This window comes from Nannospalax galili, unplaced genomic scaffold, assembly GCF_000622305.1.
Source record: "Nannospalax galili isolate Female #2095 unplaced genomic scaffold, S.galili_v1.0 scaffold944, whole genome shotgun sequence".
In the NCBI taxonomy this organism is placed as follows: domain Eukaryota; kingdom Metazoa; phylum Chordata; class Mammalia; order Rodentia; family Spalacidae; genus Nannospalax; species Nannospalax galili.
This window is the reverse complement of record NW_008352899.1, coordinates 1,369,399-1,388,467: the sequence shown is the minus strand read 5'-3', so window position 1 is coordinate 1,388,467 and position 19,069 is coordinate 1,369,399. Positions and strand designations below refer to the sequence as shown.

General features: G+C 46.0%; 1 protein-coding gene across 1 annotated transcript in view; it reads left to right on the top strand.

Moving 5' to 3' along the window:
* Nucleotides 1-3,969: 3,969 nt before the first annotated feature.
* Inpp5b (inositol polyphosphate-5-phosphatase B) overlaps nt 3,970-19,069 on the top strand; it is a 70,999-nt gene continuing 55,899 nt past the window's right edge. The window contains 6 exon segments of the mRNA XM_017802514.2: nt 3,970-4,103; nt 4,701-4,839; nt 5,443-5,540; nt 8,092-8,189; nt 8,344-8,373; nt 10,919-11,029. Of these exon segments, the coding sequence (XP_017658003.1) occupies nt 4,765-4,839; nt 5,443-5,540; nt 8,092-8,189; nt 8,344-8,373; nt 10,919-11,029 (412 nt within the window). The 5' untranslated portion in view covers nt 3,970-4,103; nt 4,701-4,764.

Here is a 19,069-nt window from a genome sequence, read left to right as displayed (position 1 = left end):
TGACCACTACCGCATCTACTCCCCAGAAGAACGTGAGTGCCTTGTTCATGCCTGCCTGCCTCTGGGAGGCAGAGGAGGCATGGACAGCATGTGAGTGTGGCTGGGGTCATGGCACAGCCTCTGTCCAGCATTCTCTCTTCAAACCTTCCACTTCTTTCCAGGAGAAAACCTGTGCCACTTTCTCCTGCCAAGGGGAGGAGGACTGCTTCAAAGGGTAGGACACTGTGACTGTGTGCCCCGAGGGCTTGAACTTCTGTGAGGTGGGCCTGCAGTGCTTGCTCCTAGGATTGGGGTGATGTCCTCCCTCAAAGCTGAGGGCCTGGAGGGGGGGGATCTCAGCAGCTGAATCTGGAGGGAACTAGGTTTGTAGGAAGTCAGCCTGCCTTGAGGTTTGCAAACTTGACCTTTGTTTTGCATGATGCCAAAACCAAGATCAACAGCTGGAATTTTCTAAGTTTCCATGATGCCCCTTGTTCCTGACCTATCTGTTCTCTGGGGATGGGCTAACAGACCTTGTGGGGAGAGAGCAAGGGGACCAGGGAGGCTCAGCTCAGCCCAAGTTCCATTGAAGCCTTCTGCCTCCATGAATAGGGGGAAGGATACAAGGAACATGAATAGTCCTGTCTGTTCTTGCAGCTCAAATAGTCCAGCTCAGGCTATACTGCAGGCTGTAGCCAGGCCTGCATGGCAGAGGCCCCCAAGTGTCATGGGGCTGGGGCTGGATCCTGCTACCTAGAATGTTGTCAAGCCTCAGCTTCAGGAAGCTGTCTCCAGCTTGATGGGAACCCCCACTTCAACCAAGCAGCTCCAGGACCCACCAGGAGCTCCCTGCTCAGGACCTTGTCCATAGCCACACTACTGTTTCTCCACGCTGCTCTGCTCATGTACTCAATCCACTAGCTAGGTGAGCACAGCTGAATCAGGGAACAGCAGCCCACAAGACCCTATGGATTCTGCAAGCCCCCAGATCCCCCTATTCTGAATCTATAGCTGCATCTTTAGTAAAAAGGATTTGGCAAGTCCAGGTTCCTCCCTCCCTCTCTCCCTCTCTCCCTCTCTCCCTCCCTCCCTCCCTCCCTCACAAGGCCTAGGCCAAGGGGGCAGCTCCTAAGCCCCAATTCCAAGAAGAGGCTTGGACATATCTGAAAAACTCTCCTATTTGACCCCCATGTGGTAGAAAGACCCCGAAATCCTACAGGGACAGTTTCTTCATCTGTAAAAAGAACCCAGTCTCAACCTATTTCCCCAACCCTCCTCTCCAGCCTTGAGATTAAGAGAGGAGCTGAAGTTGGGATCACTTGCTTTCCTGTAGTGACCTCTACCCCTGGCCAATCCCCTGAATCAATATGTTTTCCTCTCAGCCCCCGTGTAACTTAGAAATTGTTTTCCAATAAAGGAGCTCCGTTTGTGCTGTGAATGTTTCCAGTAGACAACCAAGAAGAAATGTATCTGCTTTTGGAAAGGGTTTCCATATACAGGTTGAAATGATCATCAGAGTGCAGCTTAGGGAAAAAGGAGGGGATAGGTTAAAAGTGATGATGGCCAGCCAGGCGTGGTGGGATCTCTATAATTTTAGCATTGGAAAACTAAGGAAAGGAGACTCCTGAGTTTGAGGCAAGTGGGAGCTACATAGAGAATTATAGGCCAGCCTGGGCTCCATAGTGAAACTCTCAGAACAACAACATAGGGGCTAGAGAGATGGTTCAGCAGTTAAGAGCACTGGTTGCTCTCGCAGAACACCCAGGTTCGGTTCCCAACACCAACATGGCAGCTAACAACTGTCCATAACTTTAGTTCCAGAAGATTTGATGCCTTCTTTTTGCCTCCATGGGCACTGTATGCATTAGGTACATTTATATACATGCAAGCAAAGCACTCATATAAATAAAATACAAATAAATAAAAATTAAAACAACAGCATGGACTGGAGAGATGGCTCGGTGGATACTTGAGTACTTGCCATGCAAGTGTGAGGACCTGAGTTCTGATCCCCACATAAAGCCAGATGCAGTAGCACAAATTTGTGATTCTAGTGTGCTCCTATGGCAAGAGACAGGAGAGTCCTTGGATGCTCATGGGCCAGCTGGCCTGGCATACTTAGTGGCAAACAAGAGATCCTGACTCAAACAAGGATAAAGGTGAGGACTGGCACCTGAGGTGGTCCTCTGGCCTCCATAAGTGCCCTGGCATGCTGGCACTCATATGCATACACTCATAGATGCACACGCACACACACACACACACACACACACACACACACACATAATTATAAAACAAAAAAGAAGTCACAATGATCAGTCCTTTCCAGCACTGACCCAGCTGCTGCTGCTGCTTCAGTTTGTTCAGAGTTAAGAGCTGTATGCATGGCAGGGGGTTGGTGCACACCTTTAATCCCAGAACTCAGGAGGCAGAGGCAGCCTGGTCTACATAATGAGTTCCAGGCAAGCTGGGGCTACAGGGAGACCCTGTCTCAGAAAGACCAAAAAAGAAGAAGAAGAAAAAAGAACTGTATTCATTAAATTAATTTGCTGAGTAATTCATCAATTCAATAAAATGCTATGGGCTGGAGATAAGTCTTAGTTGTAGACTGCTATCATGTATGAGGACTGAAGTCCTTAGGTTCAAACCCCTGCACCACCCAAAAAACCTCCAAAGTTCAGAGAGTACTGTGAGCTAGAGCCTGTATTGGTCCTCAGATAACTATCAGCTTTGTGACATGGCCAGTAAGCAGAGAGAGAACCATTCTAGGATCCCTTGAATCTCTTATCATTCTGAGCTGGTTCCTTGGTGCAATGCTTTAAAAAAAAGTTTACTTATATATTTTATATGTGAGGGTTTTGTCTGCATGTATGTAAGTGTACCCTGTCATGCAAAGCCCATAGAGGCCAGAGAGGGTGTCAGATCCCCTGGAACTGGAGTAACAGACAGTTGTTAGATGACATGTGGGTGCTAGGAATCAAACCCAGGTCCTCTGCAAGAGCAGCCAGTGCTCTTAACCACTGAGCCATCTCTCCAGACCCTTGGTGTAAAGTCCCTAACGTAGACAGGGTCAATGAAGAAAGAAAGATTTCTGCTAAGGGCACATGGCTCAGAGAATATGGGCAAGGGATTTGAGAACAAAACCCACCCAGAGCTGTCTTCAAAGCCAAGAGGACCATGGCCTCCCTCTCCCTGAGGAATGGATGGAGGTCTCCACATAACCTGGTGATGAACATCTCAGTGCCACAGATGAAGGTGCCACACACTTTATGTCCCATCTGTTACCCTCAGTCCCCTTTCGAACACGAAACACCAGGTGGGCCTGAAGGAGGACTTCCTAGCTGTATAAAGGATGCAGGAATTGGAGTCAGACTTTTAGGTGAGTCCTCAACTTGTCACTTGCTGGCTGTAGGCTTCAGTCAAATTGCTAAACCTCTAGGAAAGCTTCAGTTTCCCCACCTGGAAAGTGGGGATGGTGATTCTTGTAGTCTTACTCCATTAAGCTAAAACAAGGCAGTTATTTGGGAGAGAAGAGTTTCCGGAGAATATAAAATTGTCTGTTATACAGTGAGAAAAGATTAGGACGAATATAATAAAAATTAATTATTTCTGTCGGGCGTGGTGGAGCACGCTTTTAATCCCAGCACTTGGGAGGCAGAGGCAGGGGGATCTTTGTGAGTTCGAGGCCAGCCTGGTCTACATAGTGAGTTCCAGGACAGCTGGGGACAGCTGGCTACAGGGAGACCCTGTCTCAAAAAGACGACCCCCCCAAAAAGAAATTCATTTTTTTCTAAGATAAAGGTGACCATCATTTGTCCTTCTGGGGCAGAAGCCCTGGCCCCTTCATTTAGAGGGCTGACGGGAGACTTTCATTAGAGAGCCTTTTTGGAGTAGGCCAGCATATGCTTGGATATTGATTAGACTTTAATCGGGCGGGAACCAAAGTCCAGTGTCGCCGCCCCCCCCCCGCCCCCGCCTGCCCATGATTTACGGGGGCATGATGGGACTTGCAGGCTGGCTGGCCATCTCATGGCGCGGGGGCCGCTGGGAAACGTAGTCCCTTGCTTGGCCCCAAGACAGCGGTGTTCCGCGGGCCCAGTGGTGACAGTTCTGAAGCTCCCGAGGTAGGCGGCAATGGCAAGGGGCTGGAAGTAGGAGCAGAGGGGGAGGGAGGGTGCAAGCTGGCTGCTGGGACCCTTGTCCTGTGGCTGGCAGAATGGACACCCTCAGCCTGACGCTGATGCAACGGGGCCTGCTGGGTGGGGTGAGGGGCAAGGAGTAATGGGACACTTTTCCTGGCTCTAGGGAGAGAGGAGCAGGACTGGGTTCCTTTTCCAAGATCGAACCATCCTAGCTGAGAATAAAGAGATGTCTGCCTCCCCATCTCTATTCGGACACTCTGCCAATCTCTCCCAGAGGGGCGCCAATATGCTCCCTGAAAAGGGAATCTGAGCCTTGCCCAGAAGCAAGGGGCCCAGCAAGAATACTAGACCTCACTGGGAACATCTGAATGCCCTCCCAAAGGAGGGTACAAAAAAATAGTAGACCCAGCCAGAGGCAAAGGGATGGAAAACTTAAAATGGCCCATTCTAGGAAAGAAGAGGAGGAGGGATAGGAGGAGGAAGGAGAGGAGGAGGAGAAGAAGAGAAATTGGGGAGAAGAAGGAGAGAAAGGGAGAGGGAGAGGACCAGGCTCTACCGAGGCCTTTCTTTCCTTCCTAGCAGCCCTCTGAAGCTGCTCAGTCAAGACATGAAGGGTTCTTGGCTGCCCTCCCCGAGTGTTTGAATGCTCAGGGGGCCCAGCATGGACCAGTCTGTGGCAATCCAGGAGACCCTGGCTGAGGGTGAATACTGTATCATCATATCCTTCTCAGTTATGGGCTCCCAGCTGGTACCTGCCTTGGAAAGGATGAAAGGTGTGAATCAATTTCTCTCTCTCTCTCTCTCTCTCTCTCTCTCTCTCTCAGAAATGAGTATTTACTAAGTATCCACTTGGTCCTAGTCTCTCTACCCACTTCCTTAAATATGCAGCTATGGGGGTTGGAGAGATGGCTCAGTGGTTAAGAGCACTGGCTCTTCTTGCAGAAGCCCCGGGTTCAATTCCCTGCACTCACATGGCAGCTAACAACTGTCTGTAACTCCAGTTCTAGGGGATCGAATCCCTCTTCTGTCCTCCTTGGGCACTGCACGACACAGGTGCACTTACATGCAGGCAATACACTTATACACATAAAATAAAAATAATAAATAAAAATATTAAATGTGTAGCTATTCTCTCACCTCCTTGTGCAATTGGGAACTATTCTACCTATTTTGCAGAAGAGGGGAGCTCAGAGAGATGAAGTGATTTGCCCAGATTCACACAGGATGGAGAGGGAGGGAGGGAGGGAGGAAGGCAGGAATAGTGGGGTGGGCTGGATCAGAGGCTTGGCCTTGGTTTTTGTTTTCCCTTGACTCTGAACAGCAGGCAGTTCAAGGTGTGCTTTATAAGGAAGACAGCCGGCAGAGCCGCCTGCTGGGGCTGGTGCGGTGTTGCCTGGAACATGGTGCCCAGGAACATGCGTAAGTGGGGCACAGGCCCTGCCTGTGTGGGTCTTGGGTTGGTCTTTACTATCCTCCAGCTAGACTTTAGTCTCCCCTCCAGGGCAGGTCTGAGTCTCCTACAGTAATTACCATAATGATAGTTAATATTCTTTAAGCACCATGTTCTAAGCTCCTCATGTGTTAATTCATATAATCAGCAAAATATGCCCTGGAAGGATCTAGAGGAGGGGCAATTATCACACTCATCCAGATTTTGAACTTGTGTAAATGCCTGGGTTCAAATCCAGACATTGTGATCCTGAGCAAGCTGTTTTATGTCTTCATACCTCCATTTGTCCAGAGTAAAGATCAGAGGGCTAAATTTGGAATGGTAGCTCATACATGTAATCCCAGTCCTTGGGAAGCTGAGGCAGGAGAATGCCACAAGTTTGAGGCCAGCCTGGTCTACACAGTGAGTTCCAGGCCAGCGGGGGATACAGGAAGACCCTGTCTCAAAAAACAAACAGACCAACAAAAAACAAAAAGAGAGGGGTAGAGATATGGCTCAGCAGTTAAGGGTACATCCTGCTCTTTCAGAGGACCTGAATTTAATCCTCAGCACCTACATTCAGTAGCTCACAACTGTCTGTAATCCAACTGGTTCCAGGGAATTTGATGCCCTTTCCTTGATTCTGTGGGAACCTGCACTCACATGTGTATGTACTCACACACAGACACCCACATACACACATACACATAATTTAAGAATAAAATAAATCGAGAGAGAGAGAGAGAGAGAGAGAGAACGAGAACAGTTGTTAAAGTGCTTGCCACATAAGGACCTGAGTGAGTTTGGATTCCCAGAACCTGTGTAAAAAGCTAAACTAGGGGGAAGCTAGGCTTCATGGTGCATGCCTTTAATCCCAGAACTCGGGAAGCAGAGGCAGGAGGATTCTGTGAGATGGAGGCCAGCCTGATCTACATAGTTAGTTCTAGGCCAGCTGGGGCTACAGGGAGACCCTGTCTCAAAACAACAACAACAATAACAACAACAAAACCCCAAATCCAAACCAAACTAAAGCAAAACAAGAGCTAGGGGGTGGTAGGCTTAGCAGTTAAGAGCACGTACTGCTCTTGCAGAGGACCCTACTTCAGTTCCCAGCATCCACATTGGGTTACTCACAACCACGTATAACTCTAGTTCTTTGGGATCAGATGTCCTCTTTTGGTCTCTATGTGCACCTGCACTCATGAAGCATACACATACACAGACATATATGCACATAATTAAAAATAAATCCTAAACAGCTGGCCGTGGTACATGCCTTTAATCCCAGCACTCGGGAGGCAGAGGCAGGCAGATTTCTGTGAGTTCAAGGCCAGCCTGGTCTACACAGTGAGTTCCAGGCCAGCTGGGGCTACAGGGAAACCCTGTTTCAAAAAGACAAAAATAAATAAATAAATAAAAATATAAAGATGGAGGGTGAAGAGGAAAGATACCTGAAGTCAACCTGTGGTCTCCACATGTATGGACACACACACCGGCACAAATGTACACACCCACACTAACAAGTACACATCACACACATACCATACACCACACACACACACACACACTAAAATTTTAAAAATTAAAAGGGGGAAGGCTTGCATGTTTTAAATCCAGAGGCAGAGATGGGTGGATCTCTGTGAGTTTAAGGCCAACCTGGTCTACATAGGGAGTTCCAGGCCAGCCGGGGCTGCATAGTGAGACCTTACCTCAAAGCTAAACAAACAGAAACCAAAACTTTGAAAGAGAAAGAGAGAGAGTCAGATGTGGCAGCCCGCACCTTAAATCTCAGCATTCAAGAGGTAGAACAGGTATATCCCTTTGAGTCTGAGGCCAGCCTGGTCTATATAGTGAATTTCAGGCCAGACAGAGCTATATAGTGAGACCCTGTCTCAAAGTGAGAGAAAGAAGGCAGGGGGAGGAGGGAGAGAGATATTAAAAGGTCTGGAGCCAACAGTGTAGCTCTGCGGTAGAGTACTTCCTTAGCATGCACAAGGTCCTGGGTCTGATCCTCAGGAATCCCTTGCCCCAAAAGATTAAAGGAAGTCAGTACATGCAAAAGGTTTTAAACAGGGTGAGGCACATAGAAAGTGCTCATTAAATGTTGCCTGGAAATACTGCATCTTCAACAGGAGCAGAGGGACTAAATAATACTTGCCAAGGTCTCATAACTAGTAAGTGACCCTCAGGGCCTCAGGGCCTCAGAGCCAGGAAGGAGGGGGCCTCAGACATTTTCTAATCTGCCACCTAACTTGATAGGTGGGTAAACTGAGGTTCAGGGAAAGGAAGGAGGTAGCTGAGGACGCACTGTTCTTACCACTTCCAGTGCTAGATGGCACCATGGAATTGTTTTTTCTTCCAAATGTGAGAAGCGCAGCTTTGATGACCTCATCTATAAATTGCAGCTTTCTTGGGCATGGTAGACAGAAAGAGCCTGAGCATGAACAGCCAGGGCACTGCCAGCCTAGCAGTAGGGACCACTGCATGAGCACCTATGGCCTCCAAGGAGGACCTCTTCTCATTTCTGCTTTCTATCCTCAGTCTCTTCCTGTATACACACCGGAGGATGGCCATTACAGGAGACGACGTATCTTTGGATCAGATAGTACCAATTTCACGAGATTTTATGCTGGAAGAAGGTGCCAAGCGGGCTGGGTGGTATGAATCACTCTCCTCTGGGTGTCCCCTGGGTCATCTCTGACTTTACTGGGGGTTGGAGAGTCAGTGGGAGTGGAGCATGAGGTGAGACAGGGATGTTCAATTGCTAAAGACCTTCTCATTTTCCTCCCTCAGTGTCCCCAGATGGTGAAGTCTACATCCTTGGTGAGTAGCCTTTTCAATATGAGTTCCAGTGAGGATAGCAGGAGAGGATCTACAGACAGAGAGAAGTGCTGTGAAATAAAAACTCTCCCAGACAGGTGTGATGGTGCATGTCTGTAATCCTAGTACTTGGGAGGCAGGAGGATTTTCATGAGTTCTAGGCCACGCTGGGCTAAAGAGTGAAACCCTGTTTCAAAACACACACACACACACACACACACACACACACACACACACTCACACATACACACCCGCACACTCACACACACACAAGAAATAAAGAAAGGAAGAAATAAAGAGGAAAGAAAACAAAACAAAACAAAGAAAACTCTTGGGCCAGTAAGGTGATTCAGCAGGTAAAGGAACTTGCCACCAAGCTCAATGACCTGAATTTAATCTTGGGAACGCACATGGTAGAAGGAGAGAATCAACTCCCAAAGTTGTCTTCTGACTTCCGCAAGTACACTGTGACACACATGTTCCTGCACACAAACATAAATAAATGTGATCATTTTATTAAAAAATTAAGAAAACTAGGGACTGGAGAGATGGCTCAGCAGTTAAGAGTACTGGCTGCTCTTGCAGAGGATCTAAATTCAATTCCCAGCACCCACACAGTGGCTAACAACCATCTGTAACTCCAGTTCCAGGGGTTTAATGCCTTCTTCAGACTTCTGAGGGCACTGCACAACACAGATGCACCTACATACATGCAAGAAATACACTTATACACATAAAAATAAAAATAATAAACAAGGAGAGATGGCTCAGTAGTTAAGAACACTGGTTATTCTTGCAGAAGACCCGGGTTCGAATCCCAGCACCCACATGGCAGCTAACAACTGTCTGTAACTCTTGTTCCAGAGGCTCTGACAGCCCCTTCTGTCTTCCACATGCAGGCAATACACTCATACACATAAAATAAAAATAATAAAATATTTTTAAAAATAATAAATAACACTTGGGAGGCAGAGGCAGGCGGATCTCTGTGAGTTCAAGATCAGCCTGGTCTACATAGTGAGTTCCAGGACAGCTGGGGTTACAGGGAGACCCTGTCTCAAAAAGACCAAAAAAATAAAATAAAATAAAATAAAATATAAAAAACTAAGCTGAAATAAAACAAAACAAAAATGCCAGGCATGGTAGCACACATCTTTAACCTTAGCATTCAGGAGGCAAAGGCAGGCAGATTGTGAGTTTGAGGCCAGCCTGGACTATATAGTGAGTTCTAGGTCAGCCAGGGATATAAATGAAACCCTGTCTCAAAAAACCAAAAGAAAGGAAGAAAAAAGGAAGGAAGGAAGGAAGGAAGGAAGGAAGGAAGGAAGGAAGGAAGGAAAAGAAAAGAAAATAGGGTCTGGGGAGAGGGCTCAGCAGTTGAGAGCACTGGCTGCTCTTCAGAGGACCTGGTTCCCAGCACCCACATGGTGACTCACAACCACCTGCATACATGTGGTACACAATAACATAAATTCAGGCACCCACACATACACATAAAAGAAACTAACTAATTAAATCTTTAAAAATTGTTATTTTGAGACAGGGTCTCACCTAGGCTGGCCTAGAACTCATTGTGTAGTCCAGGTTGGCCTCAGATGTACAGTATGTACAGTAATCTTGCCTCAGCCTCTGAGGGCTGGGATTACAGCTGCCATGCCTCACTATATGCTGAAAGCTTTATGCACAAGGTCAATGTGCCTATAGAGGTTAATAATTTAGTGCTGGGTGGACCCATGATTCCAACTCAGAATACAGACTTTGTTATCCACACTTTCATCTGAGGTTCATTCATCAGTTCAGCATGTTTTCAAGTGCTTACCTTGTGGCCCTGGGCGCCCAATATATGCTATAAACAGGTGTCTTCTTCTTTCTTCTTCTTCTTCTTCTTCTTCTTCTTCTTCTTCTTCTTCTTCTTCTTCTTCTTCTTCTTCTTCTTCTTCTTCTTCTTCTTCTTCTTCTTCCTCCTCCTCCTCCTCCTCCTCCTCCTCCTCCTCCTCTTCTTCTTCTGTTTCCTCTTCTTCTGACCAGGCTGGTCTTGAACTCACAGAGAGCCATCTGCCTCTGCCTCCAGAGTGCTGGGATTAAAGACATGCACCACCACACCTGGCAAACAGGTGTCTTCTTACCTGGCTCCCTATGGACAGAACTGTTCTATCTACCATGGTATTCTCAGTGCCTAGCACAGTGCCTGGTACTTTCAGGTGGACTAACTGATGGACAGTCCCTCTAGTCCACCTCTAATGCTCTCCATCTCATAGGGCAGGGAAGAGACAGGTCTAGAGCATCTGCCTCTACCAGTACCATGTGGTACAGTGGTGGCAAGGCTGATTGATATTCTGAGTCTTGGACTCTCCCCTCCATAAACTAGGGATGATGCTAATTTGGATCAGAAGACAGAGTGTTTCTTTACTGTCTCGTCAGCTTAAGGTCAAAGGAACATTGGGTGTTTCAGCCTCTGACTCTCCATTTTGCAGATTCTACCCTTAAAGTGCATGTAAGCACTTAGCTCATTGTGGCCAAGGGCTCACTTCTTCCCTCTTCTGTGTAGGCTCTGATGTGACCATACAGCTAGACACAGGAGAGCTCAGGCTTGTATTCCAACTACCCTTTGGCTCACACACCAGAATGTTCCTCCAGGAAGTCTCCAGAGCCTGTCCAGGTAGGTAAGATCCAGATTTTCCTGTGTTGGCTGGGGCCCCTGGCCTACCCCCTCCAACTGACTTTCTACCCTTTGGACTTACAGGCCACCATTTCTGCACCCTCATAAAAATGCTGATTCAGAGCCACCATGTCCCAGGCTGCCAACTACTGTATTTGCTTTTCTTTTTTGAGAAAGGGTCTTGCTATATAGCCCAAGCTTGCTTAGAACTAAAGATTCCTCTGTTTCAGCCTCCCTTCTGAGTGCTGGAATTATAGGCGCTGGTTGCCATTCCAGACCAGTATTTATTTTTCTCTTTAGGGCTTCTGAAACTGAGTTGTTAACTATAGCAGGGCCCCTTTGCTCTCCTGACTCTAGACAGGGATTCACAGGCTGATGATACAGAGTTTCTTCCAAGTTATCAGGGCCAGAAACTTCTGGAAGCCCATCTTCTCTCTCTACCATCCATAGCTACAACCAAGGGAAGTCTGTCAGATGTATCTACCTGTCCTAGAAATCTGCTCTACTACCTGTGGCAGCTGTCAAAAAATGGTCTAGCTTTGGGCCAGCAGTGAGAGGTTAATACCTTTTGACAGAATTTATTTAGATTGGAGGTCATCCAGGCTGGTAGAAGAGAGTTTGTAAACAAAGCAGAGGACCAGCTATAGTACATGCAAATTCCCACCAGCAGGTACTGGGGCTCAGGCGCTCACCCAGAACCATTAATCAATCAGCTCCTTCCAAGCTTACATCATTTATCTACAGGAAACATGGTGCGTGTTGGTGGCCATCTATCTGATCTCCAGGCTCCAAACTAGGTATATCTAGAAAGCTTTAGACACAAATTGGCTTTGAGTGAAAGGAAGTCAAAATAAGAATTACAGAGCCTCAAATGGTTAAGGAGTTTAAATGTTATTCTGAAAGCAGGGGAAATTTTTACCTCTAAATCTTTATTTTATATATGTTTTTTATTTATTTATTTTTATTGTATGTGTATGAGTGTTATGCATGTATGTATGTAAGTGCATCCATATCATGCAGTACTCATGAAGGACAGAAGAAGGTGTTGGATGCCCTGGAACTGAAGTTACTGATGGTTGTTAGCTGCCATGTGAGTGCTGGAATTTGAACCTGGGTCTTCTGAAAGAGCAGCCAGTGCTCTCTTTTTTTTTTGGTCTTTTTGAGACAGGGTCTCCCTGTAGCTCCAGCTGTCCTGGAACTCACTATGTAGACCAGGCTGGCCTTCAACTCACAGAGATCCTGCCTCTGCCTCCCAAGTGCTGGGACTTACGGGCATGTGCCATCATGTCCAGCTCAGTGCTCTTAACCTCTGAACCACTTCTCCAGCCCCACCTCTAAATCTTAAAATAATAAGGTTATTTTATTTTATGATTGTTAGTACTGGTAGTAGGCAGGACAATAAAGGTAATATAAGTTGGCCATCCCTAACCTGGAAATTCTCCAAAATCCAAAACTTTTTTTTTGGTAGGGGAAGGGGGGAGACAGAGTTTCATGTAGCCCAGGCTGGCCTCAAACTCACTATGTAGCTGAGGATGACCTTGAACTCTTGATCTTCCTGCCTCCACCTCTTTCTTATTATTTTATTTTATTATTATTTTATGTGTATGAGTGTATTGCCTGCATGTTTGTGAGTGCACTCATGTCATACAATGCCACGGAGGTCAGAAGAGGGCGTCGGATTCCCGTGGAACTGGAGTTAAGGAGGGTTCATAGCCACCATGTGGGTGCTGGGAATCGAACCTGGGTCCTCTGCAAGAGCAGTCAGTGTTCTTAACCACTGAGCCACTCTCCAGCCCCCTGCCTCCACCTCTTAAGTACTAAGATTACAGGCCCCAGTTTTTTGTGTGGTTTTTTTTTTTTTTGTAATTTTGAGACAGGGTCTCATATAGACTAGCCTTGAACTCATTATGTAGCCAAGGTTAACCTTAAGCTCTTCATCCTCCCTTTTCTATTTCTCAAGTGCTAGGACTACAGCTGTGTGCCACCAACCCTGGATTATGTGATGCAGGGGATCAAAAGAGTCTCATATGTGCTAGGTAGACACTACCGACTGAGGAGCATCCCTATCCTTTTGTCGTTATTCTTTTGTGAGACAGAGTCTCATGAAGCTTAGCTGGCTCTTGATTCACTATGATGTCAAGGCTGGCCTTGAACTCTTGAGTCTCCTGTCTCTGCCTCTCAAGTGCTAGAATTATAAGTATATACCACCATGCTCAGCTTCAAAATCCAGAACTTTTCCTTCTTTTCTTTCTTTCTTTTCTCTTTCTTTCTTTCTTTCTTTCTTTCTTTCTTTCTTTCTTTCTTTCTTTCTTTCTCTTTCTTTCTTTCTTTCTTTTCTCCCTTCCTTCCTTCCTTCCTTCCTTCCTTCCTTCCTTCCTTCCTTCCTTCTTTCTTTTCCCTCCTCTCCTCTCCTCCCCTCCCCTCCCCTCTCCTCTCCTTCCCTCTCCTCTCCTCTCCTCTTCTCTTTTTTTCTTTTCTGTTGTTGAGATAGGGTCTCCCTGTAGCCCCAGCATGCCTGGATCTTGGTATGTAGACCAGGTTGGCCTTGATCTCACAGAGTACTGGGATTAAAGGTGTGTACCACCACACTCAGCTGAAAATCATAACTATTTATGAGTGTGTGTGTGTATAAATGTTATGCTTGCATGTGTGTCAGTGCACCCATGTTGTGCAGTGCCAACAGAGGACAGAAGAGGGCTTCAGATTCCCTGGAACTGGAGTTACGGACGGTTGTTAGCCGCCATGTGGGTGCTGGGATTTGAACCCGAGTCTTCTGTAAGAACAACCAGTGCTCTTAACTGCTGAGCCATCTCTCCAGCCCTGAAATCCAGAACTTTTTGAGTGCCAGAATTATATTGCAAATGGAAAAATACCCCTCCATGAAGTTCCATTTCATACTCAAATTTATTAAATCATATAAATCACCTTCAGTTTATGTGTATAAAGTATGCATGAAGCATGAATGAATTTTGCATTTAGATTTGGGTTCCATTCCTAAGATATGTTGGCATGTCCATGCAAATATTCCAAAATCTAAAGTTTGAATTCCTTCCAGTCTCATGCAAGTTGGATAAGGGAAAATCAACCTTTAGCACCAGAAGGCAGGAGCTCTGCAGCTTGCAGTGACAGAGCCTGTAGGGTATAAAGTCCATTCAGCCAATCCCTAGCTGTGTGATTTGTTGTTTTAAAATATTTGTTTACTTTTATTTAATGCATTTGAGTGTTCTGCCTGCACGTATGTGTGTACAATGCCCACGGAGAGAAGAAGGGTCTCCTGGAACTGGAGTTATGGAAGGTTGTTAGCCACCATTTGGGAACCGAACTAAGGTCTTCTGCAAGAGCAGCCAATGCTCTTAACCGCTGAGTCATGTCTGCAGCCCCTATTGCTGTTTTGAGACAGGACCTATACAGAGGTCCACCTACTTCTGCTTCCCAAGTGCTAGGACTAAAGATGTGTGTACCATGCCTGGCTTAGCTGTGTATTTTTGGACAAGCTATTTCACCACTATGAACCTATGTTTTTTTGTAGTTTTCTAGATGTAACCAGTATCCTTCTCACGGGGTTGTAAGAATTAAAATAACTTTGCTGAAAACGACCACCATATAGAAGCTCAGAAAATACTTCCTCTTTCTGCTTTTACAGAACATAGCTACCATTCATTGTTGATTTGTCATGTGTTAGATTCTATTCTAGGACTTTTTCATACATTTTCTCATTTAATCCTTACCACAACCTTTTAAGGCAGGTGTTATCAATGACTCTATTTTATAGATGAAGGAACTCAGACTTGGCTAGGTCAAATGCCCTCCCTTCCTAAAGTAGGCTAGCAAACAGTGCATCCAGGGCGAGGCAGGATTGGCTAGATTGCTAGAGCCCAAGGCTTTCTTAGCTTGGGCCTCTTTTCCATGTAAACAGTGTTTCCAAGTTCTGGGCTTCTTATCCAAAGAATTGAAAATAAGGGTTCACACAGATTTGCAAAAGAAGCAAGATAACTTTATTTGGAGCAAAGGGATAATGCAGGTTATAGAGGGGTATACATTGTCAAGATTGACGAGGGCCACATGAGTGAGAGCACTCAAGGGCTATAGCCAGGGGTCTCTATTTATTTATTTATTTATTTATTTATTTATTTATTTATTTATTTATTTATTTTATGTGTATGAGTGTATCTCCTGCATGTATGTGAGTGCACCCTGTCATGCAGTGCCTCAGAAGTCAGAAGAAGGCTTTGGATTCCCCTGGAAATTGGAGTTAAGGTCGGTTCTTGCCGCCATGTGGGTTCTGGGAATTGAACCCAGGTCCTCTGCAAGAGCAGCCAGTGCTCTTAACCACTGAGCCATCTCTCCAGACCCCCAGGGGTCTCTTTTTATGGGGTCTAAAGGAAGGAGGAGCTGATTACTAAGGGGCATAATAATAGTTGGTGTGGTTCTCTATTTTGATTGATAGATTAGAACATACATTTATTTTTCTTGCTGCACATGTCCTGATTTTAATCATATGCACACCCAATTTTGATAGGCAAAGGTGGTATATAGGATTCTCTGTAAAAGATTACTAGAGCCAGGCATGCTGGAGCACGCCTTTAATCCTAGCACTTGGGAGGTAGAGGCAGGCAGATAGATCTCTGAGTTCAAGGCCAGCCAGGTCTATGTAGTGAGTTCCAGGACAGCTGGGGCTACAGGGAGACCCTGTCTCAAAAAGACCAAAAAAAAAAAAGAAATGATTAGTAGAGAGCCAGGCGTGGTGGCGCATGCCTGTAGTACCAGCACTTGGGAGTCAGAGGCAGGTGGATCTCTGTGAGTTCAAGGCCTGCCTGGTCTACATAGTGAGTTCCAGGTCAGGGAGGCCCTGTCTCACAAAGCCCACCCCCCCAAAAAAAAAGATTACTAGAGGACACAATTTTGCCTTACTGCCCAGGCACCCAAAACTAGTTCAGGCTGGATCAACCCTTCTATTCTTTACACTCAGTTACATTAGGAATACACTTAAATAGAAACTGTCTAAATTTGATTGTTACCAGGGGTGGGGAAATTCATACTATTGTTCAGAGATGGGAAAACAGGCAGCCTGATGCAGGTGGGTAATGGAGGGGTTCTGAGGTTACTAGGTGCATTGTGTAGCGAGGGGTGTGTGTGTGTGTGCATAGTATATGCAGATGAAGGAACTATGCTAAGAGCATTATTACTAGAGGATGTGTGTGACTCTAAACCAAATGGGGTCCTAGGGTACTAAATGTGCCTGGCTCAGTGCTTTGCTGTAAGAATGAAGAGAGGTGAGCATGGTAGTATACAGCTATAATCCCAACATTCAGGAGGCAGAGCTAGGAGGATCATGAGTTCAACAGTGATATATATTGGGACCCTATGGGGGGGGTGTTAAGGGTATCTGTGTCTTTTTGGCTTGGGTATCTGTATTGCAGACCTGTTATCTCCTCTTCCCTCTGGGGTCCACACCCACCTGGGGTAACCAGCAGGGAAGTTCCATTTCTCTGAATTGTCACGATAGAGACAACCTCAGGGAAGAACCTGGGTGAGAGGGACAGACCCTTAGATATCTACCATCCCAACCCTTGCATTTTTAAAGATGAAGGTATTAGGGTCCAAGGTGAGCCTTGGCTGTCCACACCCAGTCTTCCAGTGTGTCACAGAAGGTCAGAGTAAAAATACCTTGGTCAAGAAACCACAGCTAAAGAAAGAAACTAGTTAACATTGATTGAGCACCTACTGTGGGCCAGACATTCTTCTAGCTATCTAGACAGTGCAAAACAAGCCATGTTGATTTTGTTTCATCTCTGGAGAAATAGTAAGGAGTAGATATCTGTTTTATAGATGAGTAAAGTTATGACTGGAGGTTTAGACAAAAACCCAAGCTCTGGTAACTCCAAAGATTCACCCATCCCAATCCACCAATTAAACAGATTAATAATAAGCCAGGCGTGGTGGTGCACGCCTTTAATCCCAGCACTTGGGAGGCAGAGGCAGGCAAATCTCTGTGAGTTTGAGGCCAGCCTGGTCTACATAGTGAGTTCCAGCCCAGCTGGGGCTATAGAGAGACACTGTCTCAAAAACACCGAGAGAGAGAGAGAGAGAGAGAGAGAGAGAGAGAGAGAGAGATTAATAATAGTGAAAAGCAGAGAGGGGGGTTAACATATCAGGGAGAAAAAAACCAAACAAACAGATAAATGGGTCCAGTGGCTCCAAGTTTGGCTTCAGGATATGGACATGAACTTTAAGCTTAAATAGAGGAATAGTGAAGCAAGAGGCAAAAGGAATGGATAATAGAGTGCTGGCCAAGGTGTGGTCCATTGGTACTGTGTCAGTTCTGGTTCTGCAAGGTGGTCAGAAGTTCTTGTTGCTTAAGGCAACAAGCTGGTTCCAAGGTGATACAGGTTCAAGACCATGACTTATCTCCTGCCTTCAGCTTTGAAGGGGAATGAGATAGGTTAGGTAGACAGACAGTCCTAACGTGATTAACATGCCTGTACAGAGGCAAGCAGGGTTTGACCCAAAGTAAGAGAGGCAGACACAAAATGAAGACAGAGATGTCAGTTTCTACCTTGCCTTTAGTTACTCTGTGGGTCCAAGTCTTACTTGGGCCAGTGCTTTTTAAGAAAAGCAGTTTCTGAGTTGGAGAGATGGCTCAGTGGTTAAGAGTGTATGCTGCTTTTCCAGAGGACCTCAGGTCGGATCCTAGCACCCACATCAAGCAGCTCACAGCTGCCTGTAACTCCAACTCCAGGGGATCATACACCCTGCTCTGGCCTCTGTGGTTACCTGCAGTCACTTATGCATACCCATACACAGACACACATATACACATAATTTAAAAAAAATAAATCTTTAAGCTGACACAGAAAAAGTTAAGAAACTTACCTGAGACCATTCATCAATTGAAGTAACAAGATAGCTTTAAATTTTTAAAAATTTTGTTTCTGAGTGTTTTGCCTGTGTGTAAGTGTACCTATGACATGCAATGCCTGCAGAACCAAACCCAGTTCCAGAGCTCTTAACCACTGAGCCATCTCTCCAACCCCACAGGATAGATTTTGACATCAAAGCCCAGAGAATTCAGAGATTTCGGTTCAGACCCCAGTTCTGCCACTTCCAATATGTGAATCTGGACAGTCTTTTATTTCTTCAGACCTTGGTTTTCTGGCCTCTACAATGGAAATGGAGAGATAAAATTGTTTTGCCTAATAATCTAAGGCGTTTGTGACCAGGTAAGGCTGAATATGGTTTAGTAATATGTAAAGCTGAAAAAAAAATTGAAAGCAGTGTCTGGCCACATCCTAGAACCAGAACTTCAGGTCCCCTTAGTAAAATGTTCTTACAAATCCAATTCGGTTGGATCAGGTTCATGCAGTTCTACAAGCTAAGCAGCCAGAACATAGGGAAGGATTGAGCAAGAAGGTTAATGGCAAGGGTTTTTGAATCAGACACACCTGGATTTGAGTCAGAGGCAGAGATGGCTCAAGAACTAGAAGAAGGAAGTGTTGGCAGTCCAACTAGGGGATACCAGAGGATTGCTGTGTGTGTGCGTGTGTGTGTGTGTCTGTCTGTCTGTGTCTCTCTCTCTCTCTCTGTGTGTGTGCTTGTGTGTGTGTCTGTCTGTCTGTCTGTCTCTCTCTCTCTCTCTCTCTCTCTGTGTGTGTGTGTGTGTGTGTGTGTGTGTATGTGTCTATTTAAGTTTCACTATGTAGGCCAAACTGGCCTCGAACTTCTGATCTTCCCACCTTGACCTCCTGAATGCTGGGATTACAGGTGAACCCCGCCTCCCATGACTCCTTTTATGTGGTGTTCGGTCAGAAGCACTCTACAGAGCTACTTCCCCAGACCCCAAAGGCCTTGTCTTAGTATGTGTAATAGCATGCACATGCTGCTTTGCCTCAGAGCCAGTCTGAAGTGGCCTGCAAGGTGAAGATAGAGATAGTGGGTAATTAAATCCTCCAACCCGCTCTTTAGTACTGGCATCTTGTTGAGTCCCCCACTTTGCCACTCTGTGACACTGGACTTAGCCTCCTCTCAGCTGCCTCCTCTACC